Below are 21,472 nucleotides of genomic sequence, written 5' to 3'. Positions count from 1 at the left end.
GTGGAAAAAAAAAAACAAAACCCAAAAATAAAACAAGGATGCAAAAAATCCAATGAGGCAAATGGAAAGCACAAACAGTCAGCCTGAGGCGAAACGTCCAAAAAACACAGGCAAGGTCAAACACGCGCTGAGGCTCCCAACGTGCACACAAAGAACAGAGCGGCGTAAGAAGTCTAAGGTGTGTGGCACGAAGACAATTTGGCAAACAGAAGAGGAAACAGACTGGTGTGTATTCAAGGGAGATAATGAGGGAATGTGAAATAGGTGAGCAGGTGATTGGGGAGGAGGAGCAGGTCAGGTGATCCTACTGGAGAGTGGCAGAGTGTGAAATGATGAAGGAGCTGACCGAAAGTCAGGAACACAGCAGATGAGGAAGATGGGGCCGATGTTTTGTTTCTCTCGGGGGGGGAGACTGCTCGGTGTAACGCAGTGAAGCCTCTCCCTCATGCTGCTGACTGAAATGGTTCAAGATGAGCATCTCCACCTGCATGACGCTTTCATTTCCAAGACTCGTGATACACACTTTGAATAATGCATAGATCTGACCCTCCTCTTTCAACAAAACAAATCAGTTTATTCCTGTGAAGTGGGTTCACAGGTCTGGGCGCAGCTCGTGGATAATGACGGGATTCTTTAACTTGGGGTTGTTTGTCAGAGCTTTGATAAGTGGAGCTAATAGGCTTATAATCCTCAATGTGTCCTTATCGAGATATTGTTGTGTGAACTGCAGAGAATCGTTTCATGACATTTATAACTCACACTTCACATTCACAACTGAATAACATTGTACACAGTGGCAGATTCCAATTAGAGCTGCAACCAACAATTGTCAGTTATTAATTTGTCAATTAGCTTTTTCAATTATCAACGAGCAAATTATTCTGTGTTGGGGATCGTATTGGCACGACGAGCTAAACAACAACGAAGATCATAATAAACATTACACCTGCAGCGCAATCGACAAGTTAGCGTGTTGACGTTTGCGTTTAGTTCACAGCAATGCTTTTAATGTTATTGCTTGACCTGCTAGAACGAGTATTTATTATCAGAAGTGTTAATTTTTTGCTAATTCGATTTATCTCAGCAGTTCTCAGCAGTAAATGGTCCGTGACCGGTACATCGAGAAAGAGGATTTTCATTGTTCGATAGGCTGCTCCAAAGGAACAGGTTAGATGTTCTGTCTGAGTTTGCATAGCTGGTCATTTTTATTGAAGATGAACCGGAGCTGTAATCTTTTGCTCTCTGCTTATCAGACGGTTTGTCCAAAAACAAATGCAATCGTGTGGAAAACAGGTGAGCATTCAGTTTCTGCTGCTTTTTCCAATTTTCCTATCAAAGACAACAGCATGGAGGAAAAAAACAAAACAAAAAAACATGTATCTTTGGGGGAGAAGTGCAAGATACCAAAATACCCATTAACAGTTATGTTGCTATTGATTGGGAATTGGAAAAAGCAAAACCCAATAATGATGTTTAAATATTTAAGAGTTTGGTAATTAGCGTTCAGTTTCAGTTTGGTGCAGCAGCAGCAGCAGCAGCGGGAGGGGGGGGGGGGGGGGGGGGGGGTTTACATTTCCTTTTGTTTTTGGTTCTTTCTCCATCTCCTCTTAGAGACAATTAAAATTCCAACCTGCCTTTCACGCTGTCTCTGTTTCAATCTTCCTTTTCCAAAAATGAAATGTTGCGGCGGTTGATGAGGGACAAATGGATTGTGGGAAGGATGCCGGCTGACAGCTGGTCTGTTTCCATGACACCAGAGCACATTCGCTCCCCGTGAGAGGTCTATGTGGGTAGATGTCTGGTGCAGATGGAGTCTGACACTTGGTGTTATCGTGTTCATGTAGACTTTTTAAGAATGTTACAGCAAAATGACGATAACCTCCGGCATACTGTCGGGCCGGTCGGCCAGTCCCTCAGAGGTTCGTGTCTTTTTCAATAAGCAGTAATGTAAAAGTGGACAGTTTGAAATTCAATAATTAACGCTACAGTGATTTGTCTGTTTAGCTGTCGGTCACTTTAACATTTGGTTGTCGTTAGAGAAGCTCGATGGAGGCCTTATACTGCTTCTCCTCCACCGTAGGAAAGAAATGTGGCATGTTCATGTTGCTCCTGTTTCAAAGAGCACGGACCCCATTTAAGGGAATTTTAACGTTGTCTTCAGTCAGATAGAGTCACATGTTGTTTCAGAGCTTTTCGGATAACGAGACAATCAGAAAATTCTGGCTAGATGCTAGAATACCGAAAATACTCGGAGCGCTCGTGCACAGCAAACTAAAAATACAAAAACGAAAACGTTCGCTGTACATCGCCAGGGATTATCACGTCAGCTAAATGCCCTAAAATGTAACAGAAAATATGCTTAACGTGCGCGGTACGCTTTGATTCACCGCTCAGCTTTAGTTGACTAATCTGTCTTTGTCTTTTAAAATGAGAGACGCGAGGATATATAATCAGTTTAAAATCTCTGCTCAGTTGTTTCAGACGAAACGGGAGAGGAATTTGCTTTGAAGTTTTAGTTGGAGTGTGACCGAAACAGGGAAATTATCGGTGAGTGGTAATTGTGTGAAATAGCTATCAGTGCAGGCAGACTGCTTTTGACTTTGACTCACTTTTGAGGCATTTGAGCGTAATCAATTGAACTCAATTAAAAGAATAAATAGAAGTGATATTTTTCTCCTACGGTTAAAAATACTGTGTTCCCCCGGGGCTGTAGAAACTCAAGATCAGTTTTTATTACCGTTATTTTAGAATGTCAGAATTAGTCACAGAACTTGACAGACTTTAGATGTTTTCATCAAAGTGGATGACACCTGTCTATTTCAGGGAATAGGCATGGACTTAATTATGATTCATTATCAGAGCTATATGCAACACTGTAATGAATCTAATCTCATATTGAATGGCTCTGATTTATGAATTATAACGAGGGTTTAATTTCATCCAAGAGACGAGATGTAATCGTGCATTAATTTTGCTGTGGGACTGGGTGGAAGAAACGCCGGTTGTAAAACGAACGGCTCATCTTACACCTGAAAAAAAAGAAAAGAAAGAAAAGAGAGACAGATTAAGGTGTGTGTGTGTGTGTGTGTGTGTTTGTGTTTGTGTAGTCTGCCTCAGACTCACTGGGGTGCTGTGAAATTAATGAGAGAAAACTGCTGGGGTGGTGGTGAGCATAAAGGCATCAGATGCCTTCTTTTGTTCTGAAAGAATAATTAAATTGCTGGTTGCCGGGCGGAGATGAGCAGATCAGTGGAAACCTCTCACCATGAGCTCGGTGCAAGACGGCCACCAAGGATGCAGGAGTGATAGGGAAGGATTCTCTCTTTATTTATTTATTTATTTTTAATCTAGTTGGTCATCTTGGTGCTTGTTTTTGTGTAAAGGCGACAGGAGACATCTGCTGTGAGCTCGTAGTAAGTTCAGATGATCGATATTCTCCACATGCAGCGTGTCAGTGGGCACGGCAGCCGGCTTCATGCTAACAGCCCGGAGAGTCTGCAGGGACCCGTGCTGCCCTCGTCCTCGTCCCTGCTCGCTGATTTTAGATCTCAGCAAAGATTCATGGGAGAGAATAAAGTTTTCCTCTCTTCTCCGGCTCCTTCGAAGAGAAACAAAACATTTGTGTCATCATTTTGAGGCCTCAGAAAGAATTACAGTAAACAGTTTATGGGCGAGACACAAACAAGTTCAGTTACATGATTAAGATCATCGTCATGTCGAAATCAGTCACCTCAACTGGGAACTTATTTGCTAATTGCATTAATGTGTCACATATAATTAGACAATATACAATACCAGCATCTTTCTCCTTGGATGATCATAATAATAGATTGGATTTTCATATCATTACTCACACCAACGAGCTCGTCTTTGAAGGGCTCTTGTTTGAGACGATATAAAACCCAGACGAGGAAATTAAAAAGAAAAGCAGCTCATTACCGGATGAGCAAAGAAATCTAAATTCACCTGTCAAGTCGTAGCTTCGGTACACGTTAGTCCAGCTTTGGATGCTGTGAGGTCGCTGATGTGGATTTTGGTTCGGAGACCTGGATCGGTTTAATTCTTGTGTTTTGTGTGTCTTGACCTACTTTAGCCACACACACGTTGCATCGATAACACAGAGGGCACTGCTGTTTGTGTTTTTGAGCCGATCACCTGCTGATTTTATTGGTCCGTGATACATGACTTTATTTTAATTTGGGAAATATTTAAATACTGGGTTTTCTCGTCTTTCCTGTCCTTTTCAAATCGACAGTTTCTGCCCACCTGTGTGTTAAAGCCTGGATGGAAACCAAACAATAACAAAGTTGAAGATGACGTGGAATGAAGTCACTCATTTAGAAGCTGGACTGCAGCCAAACTCGAAATAAGTTTAGATTTTTTTTTTTGGCTGCAGGAGCTTGAATGTGTTGAATTTTACTGCTGGACTCGAAGCTGTAAATTGCCTGCTATTGTTGACCTTTAAAAATCCCTACAAAGTTTGTTTTTGGAGCTGATAATAATGACATTTGCCGACTCTAAAAGGCAGACATCGTACTTGCCAATCTAAGTGGGATCTCAATTTAGAAAAGGCCGAGTAATGATGATAGTGTAGCTGAATAAATGTATCATTATCAGCACCGGCGGCTGTGGTAGCACACTTTGAAGCGCTGACATTTTTCCGGGACACTTCAGGGAATAAATTCCTACTCAACTTTGGTATTTTCATTGTATGGTGGTTTTGTTGGCGCTGAGCCCTCTCTCCTCTCCCTCCTGGTCTCCTTCATCACTAAATTTGGACACAATTTGACTGCAGTGGCATTGAGCTCAACTGTAGCCGGGATTATTCAGGATGCTTCACTTTACAAAATTTTCCATGCAAAAAATGTGAGCGCGGTGTCACGACGGCAGGCTGTTTACTGCGGCAGCCGTCTCCATGCAGGGAGTTCAGAGCTTCTCTGACCGCTTTTACCAGCTCTATGCCCTCTGTCCTTTCTCTGCGCTCGTATTGGCATCTGCCTTAGGAGGACGAGGCCATTTACTCGAGGGAGAGGAGAAAGAAGGGAACAGAGGTCAGAACAGAGAGTACAGCAGAGAGAGAGAGAGAGGGGAGGAAGAAGAGATTTGAAAGGGTCAGAAGGAGAAATGGTAGGCAGGGGATAAAAACAGTGGAGAGGAGATTGATTGTGAGCAGGAAATAGTGAAGGAAAGGTCGTAGGAGAGAGAGAAAAAATAACACAGCGGTGAAAATAAACCCAGGAACAAATAATTTTTCAGGGGGATTAAAAGTAGTGCGAATAACTAATCTCCAGGAAAAGAATGGATTACATATAAGAGGAAAAAATGCAGAAAGCAACAAAACAAATCCTTTTTTTTTTTTTTTTTTACAAAGGTAATTCGTTCATAGGCATTCAAAATATCTATGAACAATTTTGAGTTTATTGATGACTCTTTTCTTCTAAACTGGTCCCTAAAAGTGAATGAATGGACGGATGGATGGATATTTCCTAAAGCTCTTAAGAGTCGCCTTATTGTATGTAATGTAAAGCCAACATGGCCGTCTGTGTGCACGGGAACATCAGTGTGTATTAAAGCCTGCAAACACACAGTAATAATAATCTTTCAGCACTTGTGGGCACTTCTTCACTCTGTCTATAACTGAGCCCCCAAACCCATTTAATCCCACTGAAAAAGTAAATATTTAATACGCACTCGGAAATATTCAGTTTCATTTCTGGCCCAGTGACGTCGTAAAAAGAGCCGTAGCGCTGTAGGTTTTATAAAATGTTAAAGCAGGGGGGAAATGGTGCGTCTGCAGAAGACCGTTTTCAGCTGCACATTAACACGCGTTTGAAGCTCAAGTGAGTCCATCCAGCAGCAGGAAGGTGAATGCGGGGTCAACTCAAAATGAGCCACAGTGGCCATGTTCATCGCAATAAAAGGGCATGTCACAGTGTGACAGCGTGACTCACTGATGTTTTTAATAGTGTACGAGCAACACTGATGCTCTGTGACACAAAAGTCCAGTTCATTTCACAGGAGAGAGTCAGATTTATTTTTAAATGCCACAAGTACATTGTTATGTTCCAGTATATACTGGAGGAGGAAAGAGATCCAGACGGAAGGCAGATGTAGCAAATTTCGGTCAGTTCAGCTTCATGGATTATAGAAATACACATAAATTTGAATAAGCCTAAAATAACATGTTTCCACCTGGTACTGTAACAGCCGTGGCTTTCTCTTTTGCTTCTTTTCTTTGACATCAGTGAAGCTTTCCAGTTTCAGCGGAATATAATTGGCTTAAGGACTCACTCCTGTGCTGATTGCAACGTGATTTGTTTGTGCCTGTTGATTTGAATCGTGGGTGTTCAGCCGTCAGGTGCTGCGTCCTTCAGTAGCTGTAAAATTTAGCCGGTGAATTGAAAAGCATGGCGTGTTTTGCAGTAACTTTGCTGCTCTCCTCTGCTTTGTCTGGGTTTACCTCACATCTGTTTCTGTAGAATGGATGAATTTTAGGTTGTGCTGTGCTCTTGGGTTTGGATAAAACACTTCCCGATTCAAAAGGAATTGGAAAGGAGTCCGATAAAGTTGCACTGAAAGTTTCGCAGGATGTCATAAGTGAAGCAGATGTCAGTTAAATTTTGACTCAAAAGATGACACTTTTTCTTTTTTTTTTGTACTTGGAAACTTTCTGCATATTTCATCAGACGTTAACGGGGCCAGAAAAAGCTGAGTAATCTGCAATATTTGGTGGTTGACCCAGTGGAATGAGGTCTGAGCAAACTAAAAGCAAAACATTCATCTTGAGGCTCGCAAAAGTTCATCCATAAAATCATAAAGAACTGTGATGAAAAGAAAAGAGAGGGAAATAAACGGTCCAACCAGCCAGTGAGCTGTTTGCTTCAGACAGAATAAAAGCAAAAAATTACACACAAACAAAACAAAAGGAACCCATAACCGTGAACATGAGAGTGGAAGTGCTGACTCTTGGATCATTGACATTGGATCTTGTCCGTAATCAGTCCCGCATTAATATTTTACAGACATTTTCTGTGTTGAATACAACATTTTATTAACTTCGTCGTCGGGGCCTTGAAAGCGAAATTCACACAGACACCCACAGGAAATGAAAAGCTTCCTTCTCTGGTGCAGAATGATAGAAGTAGTCTGCAGCTCAGCAGGAGAAATAACCTTTTTTCCAAAATTAGCTGCCTCAGTGTTATATTTATCTATATCTCTCACGTGGACTCATTTCTGTTTGCCCATTTTTTCCGTTAATCAAATACAGCTTTTACAATGTGGATGTTTGGTTTGATTAACTATTTCCTGAGAAAAGTTTTCAGTTGAACTGTGCGAACATTTGACACTAAATGTTAAACTTAATCACGTTACCAGGTGTTCTTATTATTTTGTCCACTAAGAACACGTGCAAACAAACTCAGCTTTAAGGAATGAACACCGTGTTCGACTTTCGACCCTGAAAACATTAAAAAATAAAAGCTATAGCACGCCTGTGTCGACAGCCTGTTGTCTTCCACACCTGGGGAGAAGCGAATAAAACTAAACTTGAGGGAAGTAAATTCTTTTTCATAGCGCAGGTTGTAGAGGTCACCCCCGCCCCCAGCGCTTCACATTGCCTCCTGGCAGAATTAAGAAACGCCTCAGCAAGCCTGTTTTCACCCCGAGGCGCTGCTCTGGATTTTGTCACTGTTTTGTCTCTGGGGCTCCTCGGCTGGTTCAAGACACAGGAAGACACGACGTGTTGTTCTTCTACGCCGAAGCCGCTGCCGGGCAAACACGACTTGTCTTGTGGCCTATTTTTGTACAGAGTAATGAACTAATAACAAACAGCCCTTTGCATTTGGGCTAAAAGTTGCCCGGAGAAGAAAATCACATAGCTGGAGTACGAAGGAGAAGCGCAGTGAATTTTAAACCGGTAGTGAAGAAACCCTTCTACAAAATGACATTGTGTTCTTCTGCAGTGCTTAGACAGTACTTGTGCAAACGCAGACTTTCTACAACTTAAGCTGCACCCGAGGGGGGGCAGGTTCTCTCAGCAGAAGAGAGAAGAGGAGATGAACAGAAAATGGTGGGTGACATAATATCCACTCTCTCCTAAGAAAGAAGGGCGACTTGGTTTGGTCGGATGAAATGTTTTCTGAAGTAGCTCGACGGGCGGATGGATGTGTGGGGTGGCCTGGGTCAAAGGAACGCTGCTCTTTAGCACAAAAGCAACACCAGCAATGACAATAATACATTCAAAAGACACCCAAACAGTAGTTGACCATTAAAAATTCTGTGCAAGCACCAATTTGCAAGTCAAAAGATGTCTCAAAGGGCCAGAGTGTTACTCAGTGGCAGCTTGAGGTTGGAAGCTCTAATAGATCTGTCTAATTGCTCCAGTTTAGTGGAGCTAGACGAGACAAACCCGACAATCTGTATTTAAAATGAGCTGTAAACACAAAGTTGACGTATTATCAATTCATCGAGTTGATGTGGTGCTTATTTTCAAATCCAGAGCCACACACCTGATGAATCTAAATCCAACATCCACAGTGAGTCAAGCTCTTCTTGGTCGACCCTCAGCTGAGAGCATCTGGATCTTCAGCTGGTCTGTCTTAACCGGCCGCTCGTGAACTCAATCTGTTTATTAACGATGTATTCAAAATATCCAAACTTCAGACTTCAGACAGGTGATTTGTTCGGCTGCTGGAGAGGGGGGAAAAAAAAAAAAAGATTTATGGCCATACTGAACCAAATCTGTTCACCTCAAAAGAACAGTTAAATATTTCAAAGAAATATGTTTGCATGCTTTTAAACAAACAGATGAACATTTCTCACTGAGCTTTACAGGCAGATTCTCCTGTTTTTGTTCTTCCCAGCCACGCTAGCTGTTTCCAACCTTTATGCTGAGCTGAGATCATCAGCAACACATTTAATGTTCGTGTCGGTCTGTTTGTCTAACTCTCAGCAAGAAAGCTAATAAGCATCACAATGTCAAACAGTTTGACAACTTTATCTGTGGAATTAAAATCTTTAGATCAACATTGACCCGTCAAACTCAGAGTTCCTGCTGTGATTAAAGGAATATTTGGATTTGTCTACTTTAGCATCGTCACTTAGTTTGGTGCGACTTTCTTAAACCGTATCACAGCTGAGATGATTTCCTTGCAGACGGAGGATCGACTTATCACAACAGAGCCGGGTTATATTCCACTAAGTGTTTCTGACAGGTGTCGTATCATATTTGTGCAGCTGCAGAGGTATTATGAAGCACAATTCAACTAAACCGCTCGCCAGTGCGGATTTTCTCACACACATGGACGTGTCTCCGGATGTGAATGTCAACTACGAGTTATTGAACAGATTCGGCAGCGGAGGAGCCTCTCACTCATCCTGGGCAGTTTTCCACCGCTCCTTAGCCTCTGGCGCTCGGCAGGTAAAGCACAACAAGCTCCAGCTCAGTCAGATTTAGGGGATTATTTACTTAGACCTCGTTCAGAGTGTCTGACTTCATTTCTCAAACACTCGTCACTTCCCAGTGCCAGTAGCACTGCAGTGTCCTAGCACGTCAGTCACAATCACTCCTGCCCCACTTATCTCAGCATCGGTAAGACCAAAAAAAAATGGATTTAACATGCTTTTTCTTTACCTGTTGGTATCCGGCACTGTTTGTGGCCAAACACGATTTATCATGTTTCATTTTTTCCGGTAACAGAGACTTGGTAAAGAGCCAGGCAGCGTCGAGCCAGACCTCATGACACCTTTGTTTGCCGCCTTTGAGTAAAAGGCTGTGTTTTCCTGCTTTAACAAAACAAGCAAATTGCATTCCCTCAGTCCTCAGGCTGCGGGTGTTGTTTGTCATCTCACACTATGTCTTATCTCTTTTTTAAATTGGCAATGCAATAACAGCAACCCTTCTGCAAAGTTGCCCCTTTACAAATTGTCATAGGTAAACACATCGCCTGCTGTAGTCCACGACTTCTCCGCACTTCCTGCTTTGTAATGTTAGTTATCAGGTCAGCAGATCCCACCCTAATGTGTTTATCCCACCAAGGGACTTTTTTTTTTGCATTATGAATGTGTGCCTGTGTTTGTGTTTGAGAGGCTGTGTGTCTACTTCTGGAGTGGCAAATGGCTAATGAATAATGCAGAGTCATGTGTTGACAGCTCTGACAGCTGAGAGGTGCCGAGCTGTGTATCACTGATAATGTCCCATTTCCCGTCTGTGCTCCTCCACTCCCTTATTTCAACAAATTGCTTTTTTTTTTTTTTTTTTTTGGTAATTTCACCTCCCTGTAACCCCGGTGTCCATGTGTGTGTCCATGCGTGTGTGCGCGAGGTTCCAAACTCACTGCCTTCAACTCGTACTTTACGGTAATGACGTCTTAAGTGTCTTGAGTTAATGTAGTTCACTGATTAGTTTCTAAATTAATTTCAACTTGTTTCTGCTCCGTCTTCATGTTTCCACACTGGTGGGTTTGGAGTGAGCTCCACTGTATTTGTTTATTCACTGAAGGAACAACATTTGACCAAAAAATGTTTGGTCAGATGTTGTGTTGTATAGAGATGGCATCTTAGCCTTCTGAGGTCATGTCGTCTTTTTAGTCTGGAATGTTCTATTGTGCTGTTCAAATACAGACAGATATTCAAATAAAACTAACGCCAATTTCACCCTAAAGGGGGTTCATTTTGGCTTTTGCTGAACAGAATCAGAATATTTCATTACTTCGGTGGAGAAACTCGGCGGCATGATTGTTACGAGACAAAAACTTCAGCTGTCATTTTGTCCACAGGAGGTTTTAATACGCTCCTCTGAGCAGCATCTGAACATCTTCAGGCAGGAAGGAGGCTACAGTGAGTCAGCGTCAGACAGTGCTGGGCTCAAATGAACTAGCTGTAAAATGTAAAGATGTGATTGAGGTAGGGAATAACTTTTAGAAATAGGCCTTGATGAGTGAAGGATTAAACAAACAGCTGTTGATAATGAAGTTCGCTTTCTTTTAATAGCTTATAAATAGCTTGAGTTTTGGTCTCTGCTGGTTCAATCTGACTCATTAGATACAAACACTCGTATAAAATAACTGTGTACTATTTAGTGCAAGTCCACTCTGGACTTTAAGGCTGTTTGGAAGAACACACTGTGAGCGTAGCCAAACGCCCAAAACAATGAGCTTCACAGAGGAATTGTTTTGAGTTTAGCGATAATTCTTGGAGGCTGTTAGAGCTGCTTCTAAATATCAAGCCAAGAAATAACATAGTAGAGGAAAAGTCCATTTAAAAAAAGAAAAAGGTCAACAGGATGTGCAGGATGAAAGTGGTGCCACTTAGTGTTTCTGAATGATGCAGAAAGAGACAAATTTACTTTACGAAGAGAAAAAACAACGCTAAGAAAGGTGGTCATGTGTTCAGAGACGGTCCGTCATCTGAAAGTTCACAGGTTCATTCCCTCAAACAACAGCTGAACAGCTTTGCCTTGTCTGAGTGTCCTTGTACGACCCCCACCTGCTCGTTATTTACCGACACCACCACGAACTGCGATATGTAAAAATGTGGAACATACGATATGTAAATCTTTCTCCGGTGTTAAAATGTGACCTCCTTGCATTTAATGATGCATTTGTTAGCATAACATTTTGAAGCAGCTCTGCACTTTATGAAAGAGGCCATTGCAGTGTGTGTTTTTTCTAAAGTCTCTTGGTCCGTCTTCAATCCTTCCACTTTATCGATCCATCAATAATCCCGTCCAAATGAATGAAAGCTAAAAATGTAGAGTATTTACACTTTCAGTTCGACTCGGGAACATGAGCACATGAGCTCTTTACAAATTACAGCAGGTCACTTAAATTGAAGGTCAAAATTTTAAACCCAAATGCAACATTTTTGTCACAGCGCTGTGATGCAAATCCATAAGGCCTCCTTCAGTTTCCTCCCAGTGGACGTCCCACAACAGAGAGGCCAGCTCTGCAGCTGCTGTCACTGGCTGACTGATTTTATTTTTGATTTTTAAGTCCATCGCCAGCCAGCCACATAAATGAGCTGGAGCTTCCTGATTGGCTCAAAATAATGTTACCCACACAGAGGCAAATCAGGAAAGATATTCTGTCACTTTCAGCTTCCTGCCTGAGTGATCATTTTCAACTCCAGCCCAAATCACAAGCTCAAATCAGGATTTTAGCCGCAGGTTGTGAATGTTGGTCTTAATGGGCCACGTCTCAGACACCGATTCAAAGATGATCTGTTGTCTCTGTTGGTAACAGCAGCAGAACAAAGACATGTTATTAGGAAAAGATTTATTGGCAATACAGCTGTATAAAAATATTGGAAATGTGGATAAAGCGTCTTTAAGAGAAGCAACCAGATAGCCGGGTGGATAGATGTGAAGTTCCTGTCGCATGAAAACAACTCAAAAAAAAATAACAGCAGAGTAAAATATTGCTAAATATCTGTACTAGGTTTCTGTTTTTTCAGCCGGCTGCTCACCCCCGCTATCTTTCTATCTTTGCTTTAATTATACGTAACTACATAATTTCTCATAATTATTATTCTTAATTGCATATTATTTGAGAAACTAACATAAATAGAAGTTTTGTTCAGTGAATGGTCTCTTTGAAAGCAGTGAAAGTTAAAGTTGTCATGAAGTGAGATTTACTGATCTACAACATCCCCAACTGCAGAGCGGCTCGTGTTCGTGTATCATCCTCCTGCTTCCCTGTAAAAGTAGCTAATTTGGATAATTCATAACTGTGGTTCATTGTCATCAGTCTGAGGGGTCAACACGCAATTATTGGAAAATGAGAACAGAGAAAATATATTTCTGCTGGAACAAATTATGTTTATTCTTCAGAGATTCCCTCTAACCTCTTCTTGGTTCTGGAGAATGAATGGATTTTATCTCTGAAGCAAAAACACAAACGAGTCCGACTGAAAACATTTTACAAAGACGAGCGACCGTGAGCGCTGTCCAAGGTGCTGATCCTGGAAACAGGAGCTGTCAGTGGTGCTGACACACAATGATAAATTCATCAAAAGTGAAATTTAGTGACACTTTTTATTTTATTATTTACTTCCTTTTCATTTTTCTTGGTCTCATTGAGGAGCAAACAGGCTGTGCGATGAATTTATTATAAATTTATTGTGGACTTCCATTTTTTTAGTCTGTTTTTAATAGATTCATCTGTGTCTTTTCTGAACTTTTTTCAAAGCTCCCATCTTTTATCACTTCATTCTTAACAATTTGTAATTGATGGATTAATTTGTAGCTCTTACAAAGTAAACTGAGAAAAATATGATTTCATGGTGACATTTGAAGGTAAACAAGCTCGAAACAAGCTTTCGGGGGCCGCGGGGAATTATACTGGCTCAGTTTTCACTATTCCTGGCATTTTTACAGACAAAACTGTGAAAATGATCAGCAGCTCATTAAAGAAAATAATCTTCCATTCTTAATCTGTTTGCAATTATTTTTTTAAGTTTATTTATTTTTTTTTTTTCTGTTTTCAGTTGACTCTAAATGAGTAGTGTTTCATAACCATTCATACACATGCGGCCCTCCATAATGGTGCTGATTCTGTGGCTGATCATTATCAACATCATGCTGTGTGCTCTCTTTAATTTATACATGGTCTGAGACTTCTTATAGCATCTTACATCGCTGAGAGGCGAGGCCCTGAGGGAGGGAAGGGGCCCCCCTTCTCACTTGGTGACCCACTTCAAATGCTATTAGTCTGGATTAAGCGAAACCTCGACACATCTCAGCTATGCTGTGTGTTTGAAAATAATCAAAGCTTTCTTCTTTTTCGTTTTTTAAAATCTCTGATCCTCAGAGGGAATGTTACACTTTGTCTTAATGCAGAGACTCACTTTAAAAATTCATGGACGTAAATGGAATGATCTAATTGTAAATGGGACTTACAATGAGAGAAATTGCTAATGTCACACCTTAGAGTATGACAGATACATGGTTAAAATTCTGAGGGCTGCCCTTCTCTTCTGCAGAAACAGTTACATTTCAATTTTTATTATTGATCCCTACTTGGGTGTGGTACCCAGAGCTGCCTTCCACAAAAACACGTGTTTGAATAGTTTGAATTCTCAGATCAGAGCAGATTGAAGAGCACAGAGGTCAGAAAACAGCATCCTGGAAACTCTGCGGTGTTTTTATGGTAATGCCTTTTCAATGAAATGAGTTTTACAGCCGAATGTCTGTACTTGTGTGTTTGCAGGATCCAGTCCGGCTCCTACCTCAGCACCGGCTGGTTCACCCTCATCCTGGCCATGGACATGTGCAAAGAGATTCATATCTACGGCATGATAAATGACACATACTGCAAGTAAGAACCCCCCCGCCCCCCCGCATCCAAAAATGCACACAGACTTGATTTGCGTTCGTAACAGCTCTGGCCAATCTCAGCCTCCCTTAACTGCGGCCTGCTGGAATACATTTCCATTTCCTCAGTTTGGATTTAATGGCTGAATTTTAATGCATGAAACCATATTGGGTTCCCTGTGCCGTGAATGCCATTATGCTTTTCTGCCTAGAAAACCCAGCAGGCTGCAGAGCCTCCATTGCTGTCGGTGGCTGGGGGGGGTGCTCATTCTTCTTCTGCTTAAAATGTTATTTGTGTGTTGGCCTGTCATCTTCTTTCTGACTCTTGGCTCGGTGATTTACCGTCTGGCTGCGTGGCCATAGGAGGGATGACAACAACACAGCTGCTCAGGCTTCAGTCGTCTCCCTTCCCCCTCCCGACGTCTCCCACACCACCTCTTGCGACTCAACCTGAGCTCTCGCAATCTCCCGAATCAAACAGTTTTGCCTAATGCATGGTGGAAATCCCGCCTTTTAGCCGCTCTGTGTTCCCTCCGCGCAGCAGGACACACCCCCAGACGTACAGCAGAAAAGAGAGATCATTTAACCAGCGTGGAGGATTATATGATTCAGCCAGACGGTTGAGGACTGACATTCTCCCCGCTGCCCGCCTCTGACTCACTTATTTCCTCCCTTCACGTGAGACAGGTGGATATTGTGTTTCAGAATGGACAATTTAGTGTCACACAAAGTAGCGCCGGCAGCCCGGTGTTACAGTACAACTCAGGAACCGATGTTTTGTGTGACAGCATTCGAGGGTTTAGTCAGAATTGACCTCAGCAGTTGTGTCATAATGAGATTTCAACAGGTGCTGCAGAGAGGGTGAAATTGAATTTATTTGTGAACGTGGGTGCAAACCGCTGTGTGAGAAAAAGAGAGGAGAGGCAGTGATTGGGCTGTGAATTACTGTGTGCTGGCAGACAGCCACAGTTTCCCGCTCTGTGTAGACTCACTGGCTGGCTGTTGTGATGGCTGTTTCTCTTCTGTCTGTGTTCACCCCCCCCCCCAATGAAACGGTCTCTGGATAAGTCAACCTCTCACGAAGCTAAAGCTGGCTATTGGAAACCAACTGGAGAATGCACAAAGAATTGATTTCACTGCACCATTTTTTTTTTTTATTCTGTTCTATTTAACATTTGTAAGACGAAAACTGGAAATGGAGCAAGCTGTAATGAAATTCAGGTCAGAAAGGCTTTAATTCTGCCGCTGCACACTACTCGGTGTTCACGTTCACTTTGGCTCAGTATAGAAATTAATCTCATCGTGATGTTTTACAAATAAATGCAGTTTAGTTACAAAAAAGTATTTATTGAATTTCTTCTTCTTCTGGCTGCCAACAGCGACTTTCAAAATGAAAGAACCTGCTGAGTGGAGAATTTTGCCCCAGGCAGCTCCATTTCAAATTGCTGAACACTCTCCTGAAGGATCTTCAGTTTAATAGTTTAGTAATTTACTTTCCTCATTATTTCATATAATAGTTCATAAAGCTGAGTCAATCACAACCACAGACAGAGACAGAGAGCCAAGGACACACAAGAATTGGCCAAAACTGTCTGACTTCTTTTTTTTTTTTTTCAAATGCATCACAATTACAAATATATTTCAATAATGTTGCTACAACAATATTCCAGTAAATTTTGTCTTGTAAGTTTCATGTATGTACATCTTTAAAGTTTCCAAAACTGTCAAAATGTAAATTACAGTAAGAAGAGAACTCAATGTGACCAGCCAGCGAAAGTCATTTCAGCCCAAATGATGCAACCGTGTCACCTGGAATAACACAAACCATGTTATCATGTGATTTAGTTTTTTTGTATTTCCTTTTTTTTTTTTTTGGACACGAAGTTTAGTTTGAAAATGGAAAATGGAAGCATCGAACATTTGGTCAGAATGTTTGGACAGGTAGATCTATTTTTTATTGTCTTTATTGTTACTATGCAGAATTGCACAACCATATTTTTTTTTTATTTTTTTTTTATTTTTTTTCATATTTGTAGTTTCCATGGGACCACATTTATAAATAAAAAGGAGTCTGAAGGTTTAAAACCAATGTCACTCTTATAACAAACTCTGCACAGACAGTTTTAAAAAAAAAAAGGATCCAATCTTTTTCCTTGCCAAAACCTGATGCTGCCATTACCCACGATGCAACTCAGAGGCCAAGGCGTGAGCTGCTGAGGTCTGAGAGTTAATTTCTTTCTAAGATTTTTTCCATTTTCAGACTTCTCTACCTGCTTAACCATTGTTGACCTCCCAGATTTCCCACTGCTCCACTCGGAGTCACAAAAAGCTTTTCCCTGCAATAAACCTGTTTGAGTCATTGAGTCATTCTCTCTTTCCCTTCCTTTCGCCACCTCAGGACAGAGGGCTACAGAAAGGTGCCTTACCACTACTACGAGGCCGGCAGCCGGGACGAGTGTGCCGAGTATCTGCTCCATGAGAGCGCCCCCTACGGCGGACATCGCTTCATCACGGAGAAATCTGTGTTCGCCAAGTGGGCCAAGACTCACGCCATCAAGTTCTTCAACCCGCCGTGGCAGCTGTCATGACCCTGGCTGAAGCAGAGTTCAAATACCACGTCATCCTCATCATCCTCATCATCCTCATCATCATCATCTTTGTCGTTATCATTCAAAGACCAGCACACTTTCAACACTGACAGAAAAGGTCTCCTCTAATGTGCACAAATTCAACCACATCTTCGTATCAGAAACCTGGCAGGCAGTCAAGTCCTGCTGCCTCCAAAATCCAGGCACTTGTTCATTCGACAATGGCCTCTCAATCAGACTAATTTCCATTAAGGTTTGAACAACCTGGACCTCTGAATCATATCTCCTGCTTCTTGACATTGAAGACTTTTTCTCCCGGATTTGAAGCTGAGTGTGGCGCACCGCGCGCTGCTCCACGCTGACTGATCCAGCCAATCGCTGCTCTGTGAGTTTAGCAAAGGATGACTTGAAGATGTCACGAAAGAAGGAGAAAGCAACGCAACACAAAGGAGACACCACCATCCATCAGCTAGCGGTGACCACCGCAGCTGCAGACGTCTGCAGGCACTCTGCGGCTCAACGGCTGAATTCAAATTTTCTTTTGCAGGCCGAAGAGAAGCGTCTGATGAAACGGCTCCGTTTCCACGCCAGGGCTCTCCTCTGTCAGGCTGTAATTTATCTATGATGAGTATAATTCAGGCCTTCGTCTTTGACTGAGGGAATATTGAAGGCAGATGCTCTGTCAGATTCAGTTTTCTCTGCTCTGTTTAAAGACACTTCAACAAACAAGGTCATTTGAAAAAGAAAAACAAGAGCAAGCAGAAAGCAGATTTCAGTCGTACCAGAGGTGTAAATCTAAACCTGCTTTTTCATTTCGATGCTCGGTTGTTACAGTGTGTGTTGAGTCACACAACTTACAGATGTCAGCTTTTTGTTTTATATATATGATGCTGTGAAATTGAACTTTGACAGACATATTTCGGTGTTGGCTTGACGTCTGGATGATTTGCTTATTTATTCAGCAGAATTAAGTTCCTAATGCTCTTTAACAGTGTGCCATTGACAATTTTGAGCAGCATATAGAGCAATGTGCAATTAGAAACCCCATCCTCACAGAAGGAGTGAAATCATTTGTGACCCCGCTGAGGGGGAGATTTATGTGTGCAGTGAAACCTTTTGAAGTTAATTGTATTCTATTATCATTTTGTGCCTGCAATATACAGTACTCTGCAGTTCATTGTATAGCGACAGGGGAAGCTGTCTCTCTCTCTCTCTCTCTTTCTATCTCTTTCTATCTCTCTCGCTCGTCTTCTTGTCCAGCTTTGTGCCTCTCGGTGAACAGAACCGCTGTCTGAACACATCTTCCCATTTATCTTTGGCGTGCGTCTCGCCTGGTTCAGGCCATTACATGTGAATGCATCTGTTCCGGGACAGTGACGAATAATCAGCAGAGTGTCGGGGTGTGTAGGTCGGCCCGTAGCTGGGGAAGGCTGAGACACTGTGATTAGTGTACCGGTCAGAATGGCAGCCCGCAGGAGGAAGGCGGGGGACTGGAAGTATTCAAAGACTTCTAATTTAGGAAACGTGATGGCCGGGGTCTCTGGTGACTCTTTCGTACTGTAGCTGAGCATCACGATCCAGCTTCTGCTGCAACGAGCTGAAACCCCAACAGGTCAGTGTAAACATTCATGTGGTGATTTACGGGAAAGGAAGGGGTGATGAAACTCAGCTACAGTGAAGCATGAAAGTCCATTTTTGACCTTGAGAATGAAGGTTTGATACTTTTTAAAAGACAAGATAAAAAAGAAACTCAAAATGACAACGGGGCTACGTTTCTCTGCTGCAGTTTTTACCTCCAAACACAAGTTTCACTTCACTGACTACATTTCACTGTGAAACAGGTCCAACCTTCAAAGCGACATATGGTTTTGAAAGAGATAAAAAAAAAGAAAACATTCTCTGCAACAAGAATTTTTCCATTAATTTTTTACCGTCAACAAAACTGCCCCAACAGGAAGCTACACAATGTTCACAAAATAATGAATTATAAAGAATTCATTTCAATGTGAAAATCTCCTCCCATTCGAACAGGAGCCCGTCACGTGCTGTTTGTTGTTCATTCATTATGTTTCCGCTTCAGCAGGTCATCGTGCTTCAAAAGCCATCACGCACGTTCAGTTTTTAATTTTCGGAGCGTCGTCGTTTTGGTTCTGGACACTAATCTTAAATTTGGCTGTAGCTGTTGTCGTTCGACTTTTTCCCCGACGAGTAACGTTCTTGCACAGCTTGCATATCACCATTTGCATCCTCGTGACCGGAGAGAAGGTGCTTGTGTCAGTTTCATCTCAGACATCTCAACCTTTTTTCACCAAAAGAGTTTTAGTTCGTATCAGCTTCGCATTCGGAAACACGTTTGTCTGTTTTTGCACGAGGGGAAGGAAACTCTGATCTCTCCCCTGTTTTCCAAACAAAGTAGCAAGACACCGTCCTACAACTCAGTAGTCAGTAGTACTACAACTCAATTTCACCTTGTCGTTCACTGTGAGTCGACCTGGCTGACAAGAGCATCAGCAAAATGTAAAAATGGCCTCTTTTGAATTCCTCCCGGTGTAGCTCAGCGGACGGGAGGCGACCAGAACACGGGAAGGGTGAGAGGTCAGATTCCCTCTGGGACGGCGCGAGCTCGAGAGTCATTCTGTCCCAGCAGCTGCGCGTCAGAATGTCAGCCACGTGACGTCTCCAAAACAGAGATGTCTCAGAGTTTTTGCTTTTTAATTCCTGCTCGGGGAAGCAGTTTGAAACAACGCTGATGCTGACGCGTGAGTTCCTGCAGCATGCCCGTGCACGTTAGATGATGAACGAACAGCTTTTCTACACTCAGCCTGTGATTGTGAAGTCATCTGGCAGCTTTCCACCAATCAGTTTTACCTCTACTGTACAGAACATCCCATAAATTGTAAAGCACTTGGCGCCGGGATGAGATATTAACTTTAGCTGGGAGCCGTGTTTTGTCACCGTGATCTGATTTTTAAGTTATTATTTTCTTTTTTTAACTGTTTACCTGCAACTGGAAGAAGAGCGCCTTTTCTTCTCTTCACCTATTTTTTCAGATAATAGTTGATTTTATTTTTTGTTGATGCGGTAGATTTTTTATTTTTTATTTATCTATTTTTTTTCCCCCCCTCTTTTTTTGCTGCAGGTTGCATGTTGCCAACATTTTCTGCTGCTTCAGGCTGTGCACTCAGTTATTTTCTGATCAACAAACACTCCATTGTTCTCAGTCAGAACACCCTGCACGAATGCCCACGAATGTGTTATACTGAATATTATGGAGAGTGCACCCTCTTGTAGGCGCCCATGAATCACTTGCTGGCTCAGAGGAAGGGCAGTGTAGACACAATATGAATTAAAGTGTGGATAGTGGGAGGCAAAAGAAAAGCTAGAGAAATATGTCACTTTTAATTTTCAGAGCTCATATTTGGCTGTGGCTTTATATTTATTCAGAGGTGTCCAACTTTTCTGGCAGATCAGCATGCAGCCTAAAGGACGATCCCCCCTTTTTTTAATTATTCCTTTAATACCATGAATATTCTTGTTCATATCAAACATTGGCACATTTGCTTTTACCCTTAATTTACTATCAACTGGTTTTATTTCATGTCCTGAGCTCTGGAGTTTCAGCCTTCCTCCATCCTGAAGCACCTCGCTGTTTAAACACAAATAAGGCGCATTAAAAAAAACTCATCCTTAGCTGTTTGACAACAGATGTGAAATGAGCTCCGACTGTTCGTACAGTCAGTGTAATGGAAAGTTAAAAAGAAAACTGAAGGTCACTTTGACTTTAGAAAATGAAAACACTGATTAAAAGGGTTTCGCGGTCAGCGGATGAAGGTGAGAACTTCATGAATCCTACTGTTTGAAACACTCTCAGTATTTAGGCTTCTTTTCCTGCTGACATCAGTGGAGGTGACTTTGCAGATTTTAAAGAGCCTTTGATTGTCTGACTCCAGGTCGGAACCTATTCAGGTCACCTTGTAGCATTGGACACTCCCTCCTGACTGTTGTACTTCTTTTTTGTTGTTGTTGTCGTAGTTTTTTTTTTTTTTTTTTTTTTTTTTTGGGGGGGGGGGACTTCACTTGATCTCTCCTCTCTCTACTTGTGTGCATGTCTTACTATGATTTTTGTGTTTTTTTTAAAGCACTTTCCCGTTTTTTCCATTTTCAGGTCAAGTGTCCTTGTGAAATGTATAACTTACAGTGTGTTTGCGTTACATTGAATGTAATATAACACAAAAATTGTTGCAATGAGAGAGATGTGTGTTTTGTTTTGGGGTTTTGTTTTTTTTTTGTGTTTGTTCTTTTGCTAACACAGCTAACACACACCAGTTGGTGGTAAAATAACATCCAAATGCTGCATGGGTTATTGCAGGTTGTCGAAATGTGTGTTTTGTTGAGAAATAAATAGTGAGTATCTGTATTATTCTGTCACTTGCTGTCTACATTAGCTAAAATTAGATATATTGTGAGCGTCCTTATTTTTTCCGATGTGGATTCTGTCTTCTGTCTTTTATTCACTGTGGGGATTAAAGACAATCTAAAACCCCTTACATAGTACGATTAAGTTCCTTTTCATAAA

The 21,472-nt window shown here is 41.8% G+C and overlaps 1 protein-coding gene across 2 annotated transcripts in view; it reads left to right on the top strand.

Annotated features, from left to right (window-relative positions):
* st6galnac3 (ST6 (alpha-N-acetyl-neuraminyl-2,3-beta-galactosyl-1,3)-N-acetylgalactosaminide alpha-2,6-sialyltransferase 3) overlaps nt 1-21,160 on the top strand; it is a 63,447-nt gene extending 42,287 nt beyond the window's left edge. For both annotated transcript variants that reach the window (XM_029524664.1, XM_029524665.1), the window contains exons 4-5: nt 14,205-14,312; nt 16,707-21,160. In XM_029524664.1, the coding sequence (XP_029380524.1) occupies nt 14,205-14,312; nt 16,707-16,896 (298 nt within the window). In that variant the 3' untranslated portion in view covers nt 16,897-21,160. The remainder of the gene's footprint in view (nt 1-14,204; nt 14,313-16,706) is intronic.
* Nucleotides 21,161-21,472: the final 312 nt, after the last annotated feature.

The sequence above is a fragment of the Echeneis naucrates genome, chromosome 17 (genome assembly GCF_900963305.1).
Source record: "Echeneis naucrates chromosome 17, fEcheNa1.1, whole genome shotgun sequence".
Classification (NCBI taxonomy): domain Eukaryota; kingdom Metazoa; phylum Chordata; class Actinopteri; order Carangiformes; family Echeneidae; genus Echeneis; species Echeneis naucrates.
Note: the sequence above shows the minus strand (reverse complement) of the source record. Positions and strands in the feature narration are given on the sequence as shown.